Raw genomic sequence first — 16106 nt, forward strand, 5'->3', positions numbered from 1 at the left:
ATTAATTTAGTGTTTCAATGATCATTCCACATCATATACATGATATATACAGTGCTCTAGCTAGAATTCAAAAGGGGCAGGGTGCCAGTGGAGGGCAGGGCACTTTTTTATGATAGAAGGCACTGCTCATTTTTTTTTGTCTACGTCCCTGCGTGTATCACGATTTCACATATTTTTTTTTCTGTATATATTGTTAATAAAGATGCATAAGTTGTTGTTTTGATTATTTATTCTATAAAATTTGCATAAGAAAAGTCATTCATACTACATGTTCATAAAACATGGCAATACACATTCATACTATTAACCAAAAGAGGCAAAATAAACTTACTTTTCTCCCCCACCCCCTCTCCTTCCAAAAGAAAGATCATAAACTAAACATCTCATAGTTGACCATACATGTACATGACAGAGTACTTTAAAAATTTCATCTAGAGCTTGACCCTCAACACCTGTTTTCATTGTTCATGTTCAGAAATATATTATTTAGTGTAGCTTCATCAAGTTGATTTGTGATGAGAGTTAAACTGCACACTTTCAGGTTAGAAAGTACATAGCTTGGACACCTGTTCAGAACTTTAAAAATTCTTTTTAAATTTCTATTTTGACAATGTATAAAACATGGATTGCCAAAAGTATGATTATCAAAAATAAATTGCAATATATTTTTTTTTGTATGTTCAAAGACAGTTAATATCCTTAAGGTAACATTCTTATATATAATTTTGTATTCAATTGGTTATTTTTTCCTATTTTTAGTGCTAGATAATATTTTAGGAGCACAATTTTGTAATAAGCTTTTTCAGGGGAAATAACTCCAAAATTAATTTCCATGTTTACGTCTGCTTGTCGCTCACAAGTTGAGATGAGCGATGTTTCTGTAAAGGCATAGTTTTATTTTGATAACTTCAATTCAATTCTAAATTCACGAAAGTCTTCATTCATACACTCTTCCATGGTGACTTGAGGATCGAAAAGAAAATGCCGACACATTCATCATATTTATGACAAAGGTACATTGTCTTAAAATTAAATTACCTAGTAATTAACACCTTTGAAGTCTTATCCACTATAATTGATTGTAATGACATGATTAACCTTGTTACCTGGGGGCAATCACCAGGTGTCAGATATGTAATTGAACTTCTGATAAGAAATCGATGAAACAAAAGGCAATTTTACCAAAACGGCACAAGGGTTTTTCGAAAAACGGCGTCAGGGCAGAAGGGCACGGCTTAGGGCACACAGGGCGCGGCTAAGGGCACCCAGGGCGCGGCGCCCTTCTATTTTGGGCTAACGAGACCACTGATATATGTTACAGGCATTTTGTAAAATGACTGATTTTTCAGGCAATTTATAAAATGCCTAACCTTCACAGGCATTATACAAAATGACTAAAAATACCTAGTCATTTTGTAAAATGACTGAAATTTTGAAGCAAAATTCAACAAATTGCCTGTTCAGTTTCAGGCAATTTGTGGAAGTATGTTATTATTGACAAAAACGGACATAAATTATACAATATCTTGCAAAGGAAATATCTAATGGTTCGGTAGAATAAATTTATTTTCCAAAAAACAGCTGGGAACGTTTTTGTATGTCATATGATGTGTATTTTTTAGTTAAACTACATAAAGTACATACTCACTCTGTATTACAGATACCAGTAGTAAATTTGTGATTATTTTGTGAAAATGGCAAAAGGACAAATTGTTCTGTCAACAGAAGAAAATTTTCAATAGAAGTTTTAGAAATTCTGGATTCCAAAAAGTAAATTAATGAAACATGTGAAGCAGAGAAAAAGATTTTTTTTAAATGACTGATTGTTTATTGTTTGCTTTCAGTCATGCATTTTTTAGACGTGAACAATTTGGTTATAATTTCATATGGGTTATTTCTGTAGGGGATTGATCCAGATAAAGGACAGACATTTCAACTGCCGCTTGTATTAATTGAATAATAATAATAGTCCATTTTTTTGGAATAATTCATTAAAATTTATTCTTGATTATTTATTCTTATTTTTTAATTCAGTAATAATTATCATAAATCAAACTGTTCTGATGTTCAAAGCTTTCAATTGTTTTTATTTTTAATTTTCAGTCATTTTGTAGAATGCCTAAAATTTTTACAAAATGACTAAATTAAGAAAATGCCTGTAACATATACATACATGAAAGGTAACACCTGGCCACCGAAAGCTTTATTATTGTAAAGCCGGTTGAGTGGTCTAGCGTGCTGGATACAGTGCAAGGGATTTGGTGTCACGATATCTCAGTAGCATGAGTTTGAATCCAGGCGAGGGAAGAAAAAATTTTTTTATTTACATCTTTTTACGATGAAAAGAAAAAAAGATAATTATAGTCTAGAGAGTTAAACCAAAACCATAAATTAAAAAAAAAGGAAACAACAAAAGAAAAAGGATTAAAAAAAAATATCAACTGAGATCAAAAGATTAAACATGTTATCATGGTTATACAACTAGATAACCAAACACTTCCAAGACTTATGACATTAAATGAGAGAAAGAAGTTAAAAAAAAAAAGAACTAGACAAATTCAAAAATACTGACAACATGGACAACATCAATGAGGGGCGTAAAGGGGGGTATCTGCACGGAAGAAAGCGAAATAAAATTGCCATTTCACGATGAACGAACAATTAAAAATTTCTTGCACGTTGATCTTTTTTTAACCGATTTCACGAAACACGGTGAATAACGAACCTTTTTCACGGCTGCACGTGAAATAAAAATGGCAAAACACGTTGCACGAAAATAACCCTTTACCACCCTCATCAATCAGAGTAACAACAACTACGTATACCATATTCCTGACTTGGTAAAGGTATTTCCCAAAGAAATTGATGGGTAAAACCTGTGTTTTAAATGCATTCAATTTTAGCCAAGGCTTGGATGGAGAGTTGTCTCATTGGCACTTATACCACATCTTCTTATATCTGTTGAATGATTGTGCATGCAATTTCTAATTATTGAGTAACAAAATGTAGGCAGTATATCATGTACATGTATATCAATCCATATTAATTTTATAAATTTTGTACATTGTTCAAATTGTGCTTTTTATTTTGAAGGTAATGATACTTGTAAATGGTTACTAAGTGATGGACGCTTCCCTGGTTACAACACATGGCAACCCTATGGGTGTATGATGCATAAATATACAAAGAGGTTGGTGTTGAATACAATTGGATATTTTTTTTAGATAGCTACATTATTTCACATACATGTATTTCATTTTATTTTGTATCTTAATTATAAAAATTGTATCTCAATTTCAAAAAGATTGTAAACAAAATTGAGAAAGGGAATGTGTCAAAGCTACAACAACCCAACAATAGAGCAGACAACAGCCAAAGGCCACCAATGGGTCTTCAATGTAGCGAGAGTTCCCGCACCCGTAGGTGTCCTTTAGCTGGCCCCTAAAAATATGTACATTTATACTAGAATAGTGATAATGGACGTCATACTAAACTCCGAATTATACACAAGAAACTAACATTAAAAAATATACAAGACTAACAAAGTCCAGAGGCTCCTGACTTGGGACAGGCGCAAAATTGCGGCGGGGTTAAACATGTTTATGAGATCTCAACCCTCCCCCTATATCTCTAGCCAATGTACAAAGTAAACGTAAAGCATTTTTTTCATTGAAATTTTGTACCTTCTGATTATTTGTACTGTAAACCAATTAGTTTAGGAGAGCAACTTTATTACTTTGATTAACACCAGTGGAAAAATCATGAAAAAAAGTGAACATAATTATCACATCACATCTTCCTATAGCTATACACTGGTAGACCTATTTGGCAAATGACCGCGATTTTTGGCAAATCTCCGCGGAACGGATAATAAATATAGGTTCATCGTAAATTTTCCGTTTTACAGTATATTTTGCGGTTCTCAGGAGATTTTCCGTGTCTCAGGGAATTATCCGCGTGTCTCAGGGAATTATCCGTTTGTCCGATTAAACTGGTGTGTATTGAGTCAGTGATAGAACCAGTGATGCGTGAGCGACGGTTATTAATAGATCGTTGTATAATCCGTTATCTGTGAGCAACGGTTATTAATTTATAATAGATCGTTGTGATTATATACACTGTTTGCAGTCAGATAAAAATAACCGTCTTATTACCCTTTTCAACGAGAAATAAAAAGCGGTGGTTTTGATATTAAAGTTACTTACAATTTAAATATCGAATTTAGTTCAATAAAGAATAATCTATTTAAATGTGACCAATGAACAGGAAAATGCACGTGGTAACTTTGCAATACTACACATATGTTCACCTTACAAAATTCTTCTTTATTGTCATGTTAAGATAAATCAGTTCCTGTAAAAACAGTAAAAACAAAATCTTAATTACTGCAGATGCCGTTATCCGACATAATGTCATACTGATTTGACACTTGTCTAGTGTGAGTAACACCTGCTGTGATATTTTTGCAATACAACATGGACAAGCGGAAGGTCGTAAATCAATCTGTTGATCCGAATTTAACTTTACCTGTACAGATATCTATTTATGGAGGATATCATAGATACATGTAATAAATTGTATTGTATTCAATGGAGATAATTTAAATACACAATATAATTTATTAAGAAATATTTGCAGGTATACATTGAACATGTTTATTCCGACCAAGAAGGTTTGATATTGAATGTGTTTTTTTTGGGTTTTTTTTTTTATCAAACTTCGATCTGATCAGTCTATTAGATTATCAACGAGTAATTCGTTTATAGTTACACATTGTTACTCTTCTAACTCTTCTGACATCTTTTTCTTTGTGCTATTAAAAAAAACTCACAATTTTCGATATCAGATCGACATTTATATATATATATGAATACTGGAAATCTTTTTTCCGTCCGACACCACGCTCCCCACAAGAGCCCCAAGATATAATCATACCTGTCAATCACTAGCCGCAAGTTGAACATTTTGGTCAGCCTTCCTCGTGCTTTCAATTATGACATCGTTGCGAATTATTTTTTTTAAATTGACATGTGAAAAGAATAAAGTGATGGGAAGTTTATTTTACGACCTATCAGAACTTCTTGTGATTCTAATAAGATTTTTCTTATACCGCATTTCTTTCTAACAAGAATTTTGTAAACGTTGTGTCGCGTGTGTTACTGTTTTCTAAACGCTACACGAGTAGAAACAAATACATCGTTTGATAAATCTTTCAATGACCCTGTTTGAATTTTCAATAATGCATGCACATGTTGTTGGTAATCAGACTTTTTTACAAACGTAGAAACAAATACTTCGTTTAATCAGGTGGAAGTTAGAAACAAATGCAGCGTTTGTACTAACAAACGACAAATTGCAGACGCATTTTTAGCGTTTGCATAGTTTGTCAAAGTTTATTTAAACTTTGCAAACGTATGTTTGAAAGAAATGATCAAAACATGTGCGAGCTTAGCCGTTTGCATCGTTTGTGTTATAAAGAAATGCATCCTTAATGAGTCCGAATCCGTAACCGTCAAAATAGCATGCTTTACAAAGAGATCAGCCAATTCAAACGTTTCTTTACACAAAGATGATTTTAAGTACGTCATACATTACATGTAAATTAAACATTTATTTAAGTAAATTTTTTTCGTATCTATCTTTTTCGTATCTATCAATTTGGTTACAGGGTTTATGCAAGTATAAGTTGTACCGTGTGGTGCGTTTTCAGATTCATTTCTCAACAACTTCCTGTGAACCGAAATATTTCGGCGGGGGGTATCAACGGCGGCAAGCTTACAGTTTAACTTGCTTAAATTTTATTTAAGTCAGTTTATTGAAAGAAAATTGAAAATGGAAATGGGGAATGTGTCAAAAAGATAGCAACCCGACCATAGAAAAAAACAGCAGCAGAAGGTCCAACAGGTCTTCAATGTAGCGAGAAACTCCCGCACCCGAAGGCGTCCTTCAGCTGGCCCCTAAACAAATATATACTAGTTCAGTGATAATGAACGCCATACTAATTTCCAAATTGTACACAAGAACTGACTGAAATTAAAATAATACAAGACTAACAAAGGCCAGAGGCTCCTGACTTGGGACAGGCGCAAAAATGCGGCGGGGTTAAACATGTTTATGAGATCTCAACCCCCCCCCCCCCCCCCTATACCTCTAGCCAATGTAGAACAGTAAACGCATATCAATACGCACATTTAAAATTCAGTTCTAAAGAAGTCCGAGTCTGATGTCAGAAGATTTAACCAGATAAAATAAACAAAATGACATTGTTTTTGCAGAAGATTAATCCAGACATTAACGTACTTTTTTGGCTTCCCGTTTGTTCCACTGTGTAGGATAACTTATTTACGCATTACATCATTAATAATTACCAATATTAAAATGCTGAAATGCAAGTTGTATACTTATTATTTTACTAATTTGCGTTTTGGTTCCGTTCAAATTTGCTGTTATAGCATGTATAGATTCCTTGATTTTCATAACTTATCTAGTTTCAGTTGTTAAATACTAGTCAGTAAAGAGCTAAATATTTTGCCTTCCAGCAGAGCCAACAATTAAGAATCAGACGTATACGTGATACATGAATCATATATATATATATATATGTAATATCAGTAATGGACTCCTAGACTTTTTCTCCTTTTATAGCCGACTATGCAGTATGGGCTGTGCTCATTGTTGAAGGCCGTACGGTGACCTACATGTATAGTTGTTAATTTCTGTGGCATATGGTCTCTTATCGAGAGTTTTCTCATTGGCAATCACATCACATTTTTTTTTAAACGGACTCATTTAGCATTTGTTATATTCTCAACTGTTGAGAAAAACTCCATGGATGACAAGTCAACTGGGGTTTTGAGTGGAACATTTTGATTGTGTATGTTTATTAGGGTTTGAATAGGATTTCTATAGAAGAAGAGAGAATATATATGGACAAAACGTGCACAACAAAGGGCCAAAAAAGTAAATAAAATAGACATCAAGAAAACAAAGAATATAGAATAATGGGGAAAAATATGAAGACTACAGAAAAATTACTTACAACTATAAGACAATATTCAAGACCCTCGTATGTGTTCAAATACAATCTGTATACACTATAGTATATATCTTGCTATAAAGTTCCGTTCTCAATGTTATTTGCTCGAGCATGGCTGTCTGATTCTATTTAATTTTTAAATTGATGTCCAGTGGCAAACATTTCTAGAGTCGTGTCATTCAGGAAGTAAATATAAGAAAAAATGAATCTGTTCATGCGCGGGTTGGTTAAAAATAGAGCTCCCTACATATATCTTGTTTAAAAAAATATTTATTTTACTCAGCTATCTCCAAGGCACTATCTTCTGCTGTTACATGAAATTGTGATACTGTGAAATTGACTGATTAGATTTTATTTTAGATTGCAAAAGTTTGAAGTAGTAGAGACCATTTCCGTGACCTGTGTTTGTTGCACTCTGTTGGTAAAATCTAGTAGGTTTTTTTTTTTAGCCTACTGAGATTTTGATAACTTATTTTCGAATGATGGAACCATATCAAAATAATCAATTGAACACGGGTTTGACAGTCAGTAAACTGTCACACAAGAAATAGATTGAATGTTGCATGTACACTAGTCCAATTTGTAATGTTGCCTTTACGTCCTTCCACATTTTTTTTTTCAAAATCCGGGATCCGCTTTCGAATATATTATGGGAGTCTGACAATGGAGCCAGAGATACATTTAACGACCTTGACTGGCTACACAACCCTTGCACGGTAGAGAAATACATCATACACAGATACACTGGCTGGTTAAAGGGACAATAAACCAGAAGTGTAAATTGCCCCAGGTATTTGAAGTATATGGTGTGTAATGTGTCAACAGCCACGTGTTAGTGAATTCAAAGATAATCAAAATGATCTAATTCACGTAGTAATCTACCCGAGAATCTACCATGCAGCTACGCATCATCGCACATCGCAAACAACTAGCTTTGCATTGTAAGATATTTAATTATAGAGGGCCCTCATGGGGTTTTTGATTATGTGATTACTTGGCCGTTTTTTTAATGATTATTTGATTATTAAGTCAAATATTTCATGATTATTTGATTACCTAGGACTGTATTTTTAGTTTATGATTATTTGATTACTAAAGATAAGCAAATATTTAATGATTATGTGATTATATTGGCAAAAAAATGGTGATTATGTGATTACTAGGACCCCCCCCATGAGGGGCCTCATTATACCCCCCGCTATGAAAAAAAGGGGGGTATACTGTTTTACCTCTGTCTGTCCTTCCGTCAGTCCGTCAGTCTGTCTGTCTGTCAGTCAGTCCGTCCGTCCGTCCGTCCGTTCCATGAATATATTTCGTCACATTTTTGTCAGGAACTGCACTACCAGGATTTCTGAAATTTGTTTTCATGCTTGATATAAGTCAGCTATACCGTGTGATGCGTTTTCAGATTCATCACTCAACAACTTCCTGTTTACCGAACACTTGTTTGATTTTACACATGATAGCCAAGTTGAAAATTTTTCGTCACATTTTTCTCAGGAACTACAATACATGGATTTTTGAAATTTGGTTTAAGGGTTAATATAAGTCAGCTTTACCGTGTGATGCGTTTTCAGATTCATCACTCGACAACTTCCTGTTTACCGAACACTTGCATATTTTTACACAATTAATATTATCCACTTGCGGCGGGGGTATCATCAGTGAGCAGTGCCCGTCCCTAGGATTTTCATGGCATTCCATCTATGCCATCGATTTTTCATGGAAAAAGGATGGAAACGATGTAAAATTTGATGAAATTCCATGAAATTTATGGCAAAAATTTTCCATGGCAAACATTGCCATGGTTTTCATATTTTGTATAAAAGAAATTCCATGGAAAGGATGAAAATCTATGGCAATCGATGGCAAAGTTTGGACTTTAACTTTTTGGGGGGATGGAAACGATGGCAAACTTGGACTTTGAAATTTTTAAGGAAGGCAAACGATGGAAAAGCAACACTTAGAAATTTTCTAAGATGAAAACGAAGGCAAATTGGACTTAGAATATTTTGATGATTTGAAACATAAAAAGTTACTGAAACATTATCAATACTCTTGTATGAGAATATTAGGAGGATTCCGCTTAAAAATAGCTGGATCCCCGAGATGGAATCCACCTAAAAATTAAGTTCCTTTAATTTTTTTTTCAAATGAAAAATATATCAATACTGATGAGAGTGTGCATGATAATTATTTGTGTCATAAAGCCAGTATTTGTACCACCCTGAAATCCAACATATATTTGAAGAGTCTTAAAGATTGCATATTCAAAATTCAATTAAATATAAAATGTGATAGCATTGTTAGGTAATTTATAACTTTATGTTATGTGTTGCTATTTATATACATTTAAACAAATAAAAAGTGACCAGAATATTATATATTTATTTCACTAACAGTAATTAAGGAAATAAGTTATTTTTTAATTTTCCAACATAGGAAATGCAGGTTAAATTAATTTATTTTCAAGTACAATTAATGATTAAGTGTATCTCTTTTAAATTAAATAATAATCATGATACAGTGTCGATAATACACAAATATTATTTCCATGCAGTCTCTTTCTTAACAATTAGTGATAGAAATGTTATGTAGGTTCCACATCTGTTTCCATTTGCCTCTGTGAAATGGACAGGAAATGATATGTACACATTCATTGACAAGAGTTGGGGCCCAAAGAAGGAGACCATATGGCTTTGTACATTTCTCTTAAATTTCTACAGTCTAAAATATAAAAATAATAGATAAAAATTGGTGAATATTTTTTATTTATTATTATATATATCTAATATTTAAGATTTAGGTAATTAATAGTATAATTAGGGAAACATTTCAAGGAATCAAACAACTCCCCAAACAACCCCAACACTGGTCAGATTCAAAATTTGAACTTGCAGACATTACAAGAAAAGATGTCTTATTTATCTTGACCAAAATATGAATTTTACCATGGATGTAGAGTTGTAGCCTAAAAAGAGCCAAAGTATTCTATTAACATTAAAAAGTGCAGATGTATTATTCTGATGACATAACTATTGGATTTGTGAAGATTGATGTTTTCATATATTTTGGATTAAATCTTCTGGTAAGTACAAATTATGAATAAGTATTTCAACCTTTTTGAATATTATGAAACTGCTATTTCCTTCAAATAAATTGTGACACATATAAGTACCATGTAGGATCAAGAGAATAACTATAAAAGACCATGCAATTTTTGCATAATTACATCATGTACATAATTACTGTGGTATTATGACAAGACTTATATCTTTAAGACAATCTATTTTATAGAATATTATTCGATAGTAGTTTTGGCAAAATTAGAGATCTGTAGTATGACTGTAATAATTATATACATGATATATATAGACATCTATTCTGAAAAATCAAAAAGTATTATCTTTTAAAATTAGTACAATATGTTCTGAATTATCATGATTATGGATCAAATTTAAGATTTTAAAAATGGCAAGACATACATGTAAATATGGGCCTATGATGTTAAAGTGAAATAAAAGACCAATAGAATAACCTATACGCTTCATACAGAATATGTAATAATTATTTTGTTTAATTGTAATATTTCTTATATTTTAATTGTAATATGTTCTATATTTCAGAACTGCATGGTGAAACAAAAGAAAATTGTTTTCTGATAGGACTGAAGAATGGACACATTCAACATGTTCAATCAGACTTGGAGTAAGTAGTTTTATATGAAAGAAATTCTTATGAATGCTTTTTAAGTAATTTTTGCACATATTGGACTTTCAAAACATTATTGAAAAAAATCAAAAGTTGTAAAACCATCTGTAATATTAATTTTTATATAAACATGATATACATATTTGAAAATTTGGGGCTACAGCCCACAGGTCTTATTTTATTGAAAAAATCCCCAAAACAGGTCATTATAATTATCTGCCCTTGATTTTACAAGGATTCTTTTCTAAAAATACAATTACTCTTTAAAACATGCTTAACATCTTATTTTTCATAGTTTAATTTTATAATTTCGCGTTTTAGATGTTTCTGTTGTATATTGAATGATATACATGATATATGGTAAAAATAGTAAATTCAATATAAAAAAGAAGTTGTGGTTTGATTGCCAATGAGACAACTATCAAACCAAAATGACACAGACATTAACAACTATAGTTCACCATACAGCCTTCAACAATGAGAAAAGCCCATCAAGTCAATATGTCAAAACGAAGGAAAACCCCACCTACTTGTTTTATTTCACTAGTATATATATGATATTTTTCAGAATAGATATTAATATATATGGTAACTTTTTTTTAGGCATCATACAAAAGAAATGGAAAGTTGTCCACTAGGTCATCAACCATCTGCCGAAGCCAAGAAAGGAACACAAGACAAGATAGACGTCAGATAGCAATAATGAGCTTTGAACATTTCCAAAATGTTTAACTTTACATTAAAACATAGTCTAATTTTAATAGTTTTTAATTTTTTTTATCTATTTTGCTAGCAATATATGGCAATGAAATTTTAACGGTGAAGCTTTATTTTGAAAGTAATGAGGTTAATTCAATCTGATGAGAACTCCTGCAGATATTTACTTTCCCAGTGTCCTATTTTGAAAAGGACAAAGGACAAGAATATGTTATTAAACTATACAGAACTATATAAGGTAATATTGCAGGTCTGCATGTCCATTTGTGAGTGAATACCAGGGAAATGCCATGGATGCCATACTTTCCATGGCAATCTGTAATTGTTGCCATCATTTTCATGGCAACCTGCCATAGATGCCATACTTTTCATAGAGGCCATGCCAACCTGCCATTGATGCCATACTTTCCATGGAAATCATGGCAATTTGCCATCGATGCCATGATTTCCATCCTTTTATGATTTAATGGCAACGATGGAAATACTGGGTATACAATCCCTGTCACTCTTTTTTTCGATGCCATGGAATTCATGAAAACCATGAAAAAGCTCGTTTCAATACTCCATCCTTTTCATGGCAACAATTTTGCCATGGAAATTCCATGGAATGCCATGAAAATCCTAGGGACGGGTAGCTCACAGTTTCTCTTGTTTTATATAAACCAACATCAAATGCAAAAGAAATATTAGAGATGGACATTTCTGATTAACTGGTGAATTAAAAATTCCATATATATATATATAGAAATCTCATTTATCTGGGTTTATTTTTTCAAGTTAGTCAGTATAATAGCTTAGTCGAAGTGTTTGGTCCGAGGTTTTGTCTAAAAATGATTAGCCGTGTAATTTTTTTTTTTTAAAACGAACGGCAAATTGTTATTGAAACATAAAAAAAATAAAAAAAAATAAAAGTTATTACCGGACCATTGGTGATCATAGGTTGATGAATAATCATTTAATTTGTAAAATGAAATATATTTATAGATATAGGAAGATGTTTTGACCATTTTGGCACACATGAATATTCAATTTATTAATCGATCGAGGGATACCAGCTATTTCTCCGCGCGTGGCCCTGATGAAGCTCAGAGCATTTCACACAGACGGGCTAAGAATGAAAAGTAGTGAAAATATATAATTTATTAGCTAGCACACCAGTGGCGGATCCAGAAAATTTCATATGCACTAAATGCATAAGAGGGGGCGGGGCGGCCGCTTCAGTTATTCCCTCTATAATCAACCAAATTTTTTTTCCAGCAAAGGAGGTTCTGACCACCTCTTAATCCACTTCTGCCTCACTATTCCATTAACACTTTAAAACTATATAGTATTTACACATTTACTATTCTTGCATTGTAAACTACAATTAAAATTAATTCGTACCCAGTCAATTGTTTTTTCATGCGCATCTTTTCCGTTTGACGATAGGGCCTAAAATGACTTTATAATTTTAGGTTTTATTATTTAGGAATGAAAGAACACTCTCATTTAGAGTCAAAAGTTTGTCTGACACTACGATAATCTTTCATTATTTAATAACAAAAAGAAAGTTCAATCAACATTATCTTATGATTAAAATGGTAATTAATTCTCGCTCATTGATTATCCACGTTTTAATTGACCACTTGACCATACAACAATACCCTAAAATTTCAGTACACAAGGACACCTGTGGTATAGCAAGGATTTGCATATAAACATGTATATAAAATTAAAGGGAAACTCCGCAAAAAAATTCAAAAATAGATATTATTATGTCCTGCATTCTGTATAAAAATGCTCAAATTCATAGGCATTAAAGTTTTATTCTGCTGGACAAGAGATCACCATCGATTTTAAATTTAAAATATCAATTCTCCGCGTGTCGCCATGTCTATGAACCACAAAGGACCAAAACCATAGTAGCCTAATGTAGTCGTAATCGCGTGTCGATATCGTGTCAATCGTACGGTTGTTTTATCCGACTAACTAACTTGATACGGAAAATGTTGTTTTTTTTTAAAGTAACCAAGGTCTGTCGTTAAAGTCCGTGAAAATTGTTTTCGAAAATCTAATTTGTTCATAATTCTTTCATGTAATAAACTTATTTAAATAAATTCGTACCTTCCCTTGTCTGACCACCAGCATGGCTAAAGGTATTACTCCCATATGTATTGTGAGGTGACACGTTCAGGTATTCAAGCGATTTCCTGTCGGACTTGCAAGTTCATGCATCGCTTCACTTCTAAGGGTATTGATAAGTGTATACGACCGATAACTTGAAACTTTCCATTTTGAACTATCAGGTGTATAGTATAAATCTCTGTCTTGCATGTCCGATATACTAGTCATTACTAAACGCATAAGCTTGTTTATAAATTACATTTCTGGTGTAACTTAATATTATTTATAAAAATCTAAATAATTCCAAAAAAAAAAATTTGATAAAATAAAAATCTGTTTTCACATTTTTTCCAAGGGTAAATTTGGGGAAATGTAAGTACTCGTTCTCAAAAGTGAAGGACAGTTTGAAACATACAAGAAATATTGATTTAAAAAAATATACGCACTTATCGACCATTCTTTTATACGCCTTGATAGATAGTTGCAATTCAAAATTATATACATTTTTATATTGAACACAAGAAAGAAACATACATTTTGTTTATTTGGGTTAAAAGTTTTGTAAATAAACTAGTCCTCGTATGACAACAGTATGTTATCATGGGATGTCGATGGACGACGAAGAAGAAGAGAACTTATTTGAATTAAATACAAGTCGATATTTAACTTGCTTTGGGTTCATCGAAGTTATGGACATAGTAAAATCACAGATTTCTATTTCAACAAGATTGTTCTCGAACAAAGGAAGGAGTTCGTCATCACAATTGTTGGCTATAATGTATAATGATGTGAACATGGTTCTGAAAGTACATTATGCCAAATTTCCTGTTCCGACATGCATGTTATATATGCCACTATACAAACACTAATTATCCCCAAGGGATGTGAATATTTTGCTGGAAAACTATTTAGTATCAAAGTTTCAAATTAATTTCGGGATTTATTTTCCTTCTTGGTATTCAATATTCAATAACAGAAAAAAGAATAAACTGCTTGTCCGCTAAATAGGGGTATTCTTGTTATAGTTATATTAAAAAATAGCGATATATGACATTAAATTGGTTCTGTCTTTTTTTTAAAGATCGTTAAAAAGATGTGTGTCTAAGGTGAACGACACAAGAACAGCAAGAACCCTGTAATACTAGTACAAGAGTATAGCATGTAAACATTCCTTCTCAATAATATGGTTGTATTGGAAATCTTTTCATACAGATTGACAACTCATGGTCCGATATGCATGTAATATTTGCCACATGACGCCCATAGTTCTTTCTACCATCATCATCTTATTCTTTGATATTGCTGTAAACATCGATGGTTCACACCCAAACAAAATGAGAGTAATGTACCTTCTGATAGCTTCTCTGTGTTATACACTTGTGAAACTTAATATATAGACGAAATTTCGGTATTGAAATGAATCTACATCTCACAAACAGGATTTTTAAATAACGATTTTGAGCAATCGTTGTAGGTTTATGAATATTCATATGGTGCTTTTCTTTAGCGCCAATTGGAAAAAACGTATCTTTAAATAAAGTTTGCATTATTAAACATATTCCTCAGAAATCAGTTATCATAAAACCATACGAGTTATGATAAACCTTGATAAAACACAGTTCTGTTATCATAAAACATAAAAGAATGCACTATGTAAACTGGAGTAAAATTATGAGACAGTTCTAAGCACTGTACATGTACTATAGTAAAGTTGTAAGTCTGTTCTGTCACAAAACTTGTAAGCGATGGTCCATGCAGTTATATTCATGTCTGGAAATGTCCCTGGCTGTTTATCCAAAAGATATAGTCTGGTTTTTTTTCTGTTTCCCATCGTTTTTTGAGAAATGCATTTAAGAGTGAATCGTTAACTGGGTAAAGACCAGTGGCAAATATCTCTGTGTACGTTCTGTCGATTTGGAAAGATATTTTCTAATTCATTTGAAAATATCTATATGTGTTTGCAATGTTCAATGCTTGGACTTTGAAAAAGCGCTAATAAAGCTAACTAAATATTATTTTGATAAAAGAGGTAATGCAACAAATTTAATTTTTCAAACAAATAATTCTGTAAACATCGTGTGTGAGGGTTTACACGGAGTTAAAAGAAAAGACAACAGGGCAAATCTGATAAAAAAAAATCCCGAAAATTCGTAGTAACAGGAAATTAAACTAAAGAACAGTAATTGAAACCCCCTCCTCAAACAAATGTACCTCATGACCTGTATTATGCTGAGGTACAATTTTTTTGGTGAAAAAAATATAGAATGCTGGAAGTGTTTCGATGTGCTATTGGAAAATCCTTTGAAAAAAATGGGTAGGGTTCACCAGGCCACGGCTTAGGTAGCACTTCACAGAAAATATAGTTACAATTGAGCCACAGAATGTTGAATAACCTTCCAACCCTGGCCTTCTAATACGTTAGGCCAACTGTTAGTGTCATACATGCAAAACTACAGACCTATCTACGGAGTGCTACCATACTCACATGCTCTCGATACTAGTATATGCTGAAGAAGTAATGAAATTAATAGAACCAGAG

At 32.5% G+C, this 16106-nt stretch overlaps 1 protein-coding gene and 1 long non-coding RNA gene across 3 annotated transcripts in view; both read left to right on the forward strand.

The window, feature by feature from the left end:
• The window catches only part of LOC139503157 (N-acetylneuraminate (7)9-O-acetyltransferase-like), a 65260-nt gene that overhangs the window by 8971 nt on the left and 40183 nt on the right, over nt 1-16106 (forward strand). For both annotated transcript variants that reach the window (XM_071292890.1, XM_071292891.1), the window contains exon 2: nt 3094-3190. In XM_071292890.1, the coding sequence (XP_071148991.1) occupies nt 3094-3190 (97 nt within the window). The remainder of the gene's footprint in view (nt 1-3093; nt 3191-16106) is intronic.
• On the forward strand, nt 9994-11508 carry LOC139503158 (uncharacterized). The gene is made up of 3 exons (XR_011659042.1): nt 9994-10124; nt 10663-10744; nt 11351-11508. It is a non-coding gene; the product is annotated as an uncharacterized lncRNA (long non-coding RNA).

This window comes from Mytilus edulis, chromosome 14 (genome assembly GCF_963676685.1).
Source record: "Mytilus edulis chromosome 14, xbMytEdul2.2, whole genome shotgun sequence".
Lineage (NCBI taxonomy): Eukaryota > Metazoa > Mollusca > Bivalvia > Mytilida > Mytilidae > Mytilus > Mytilus edulis.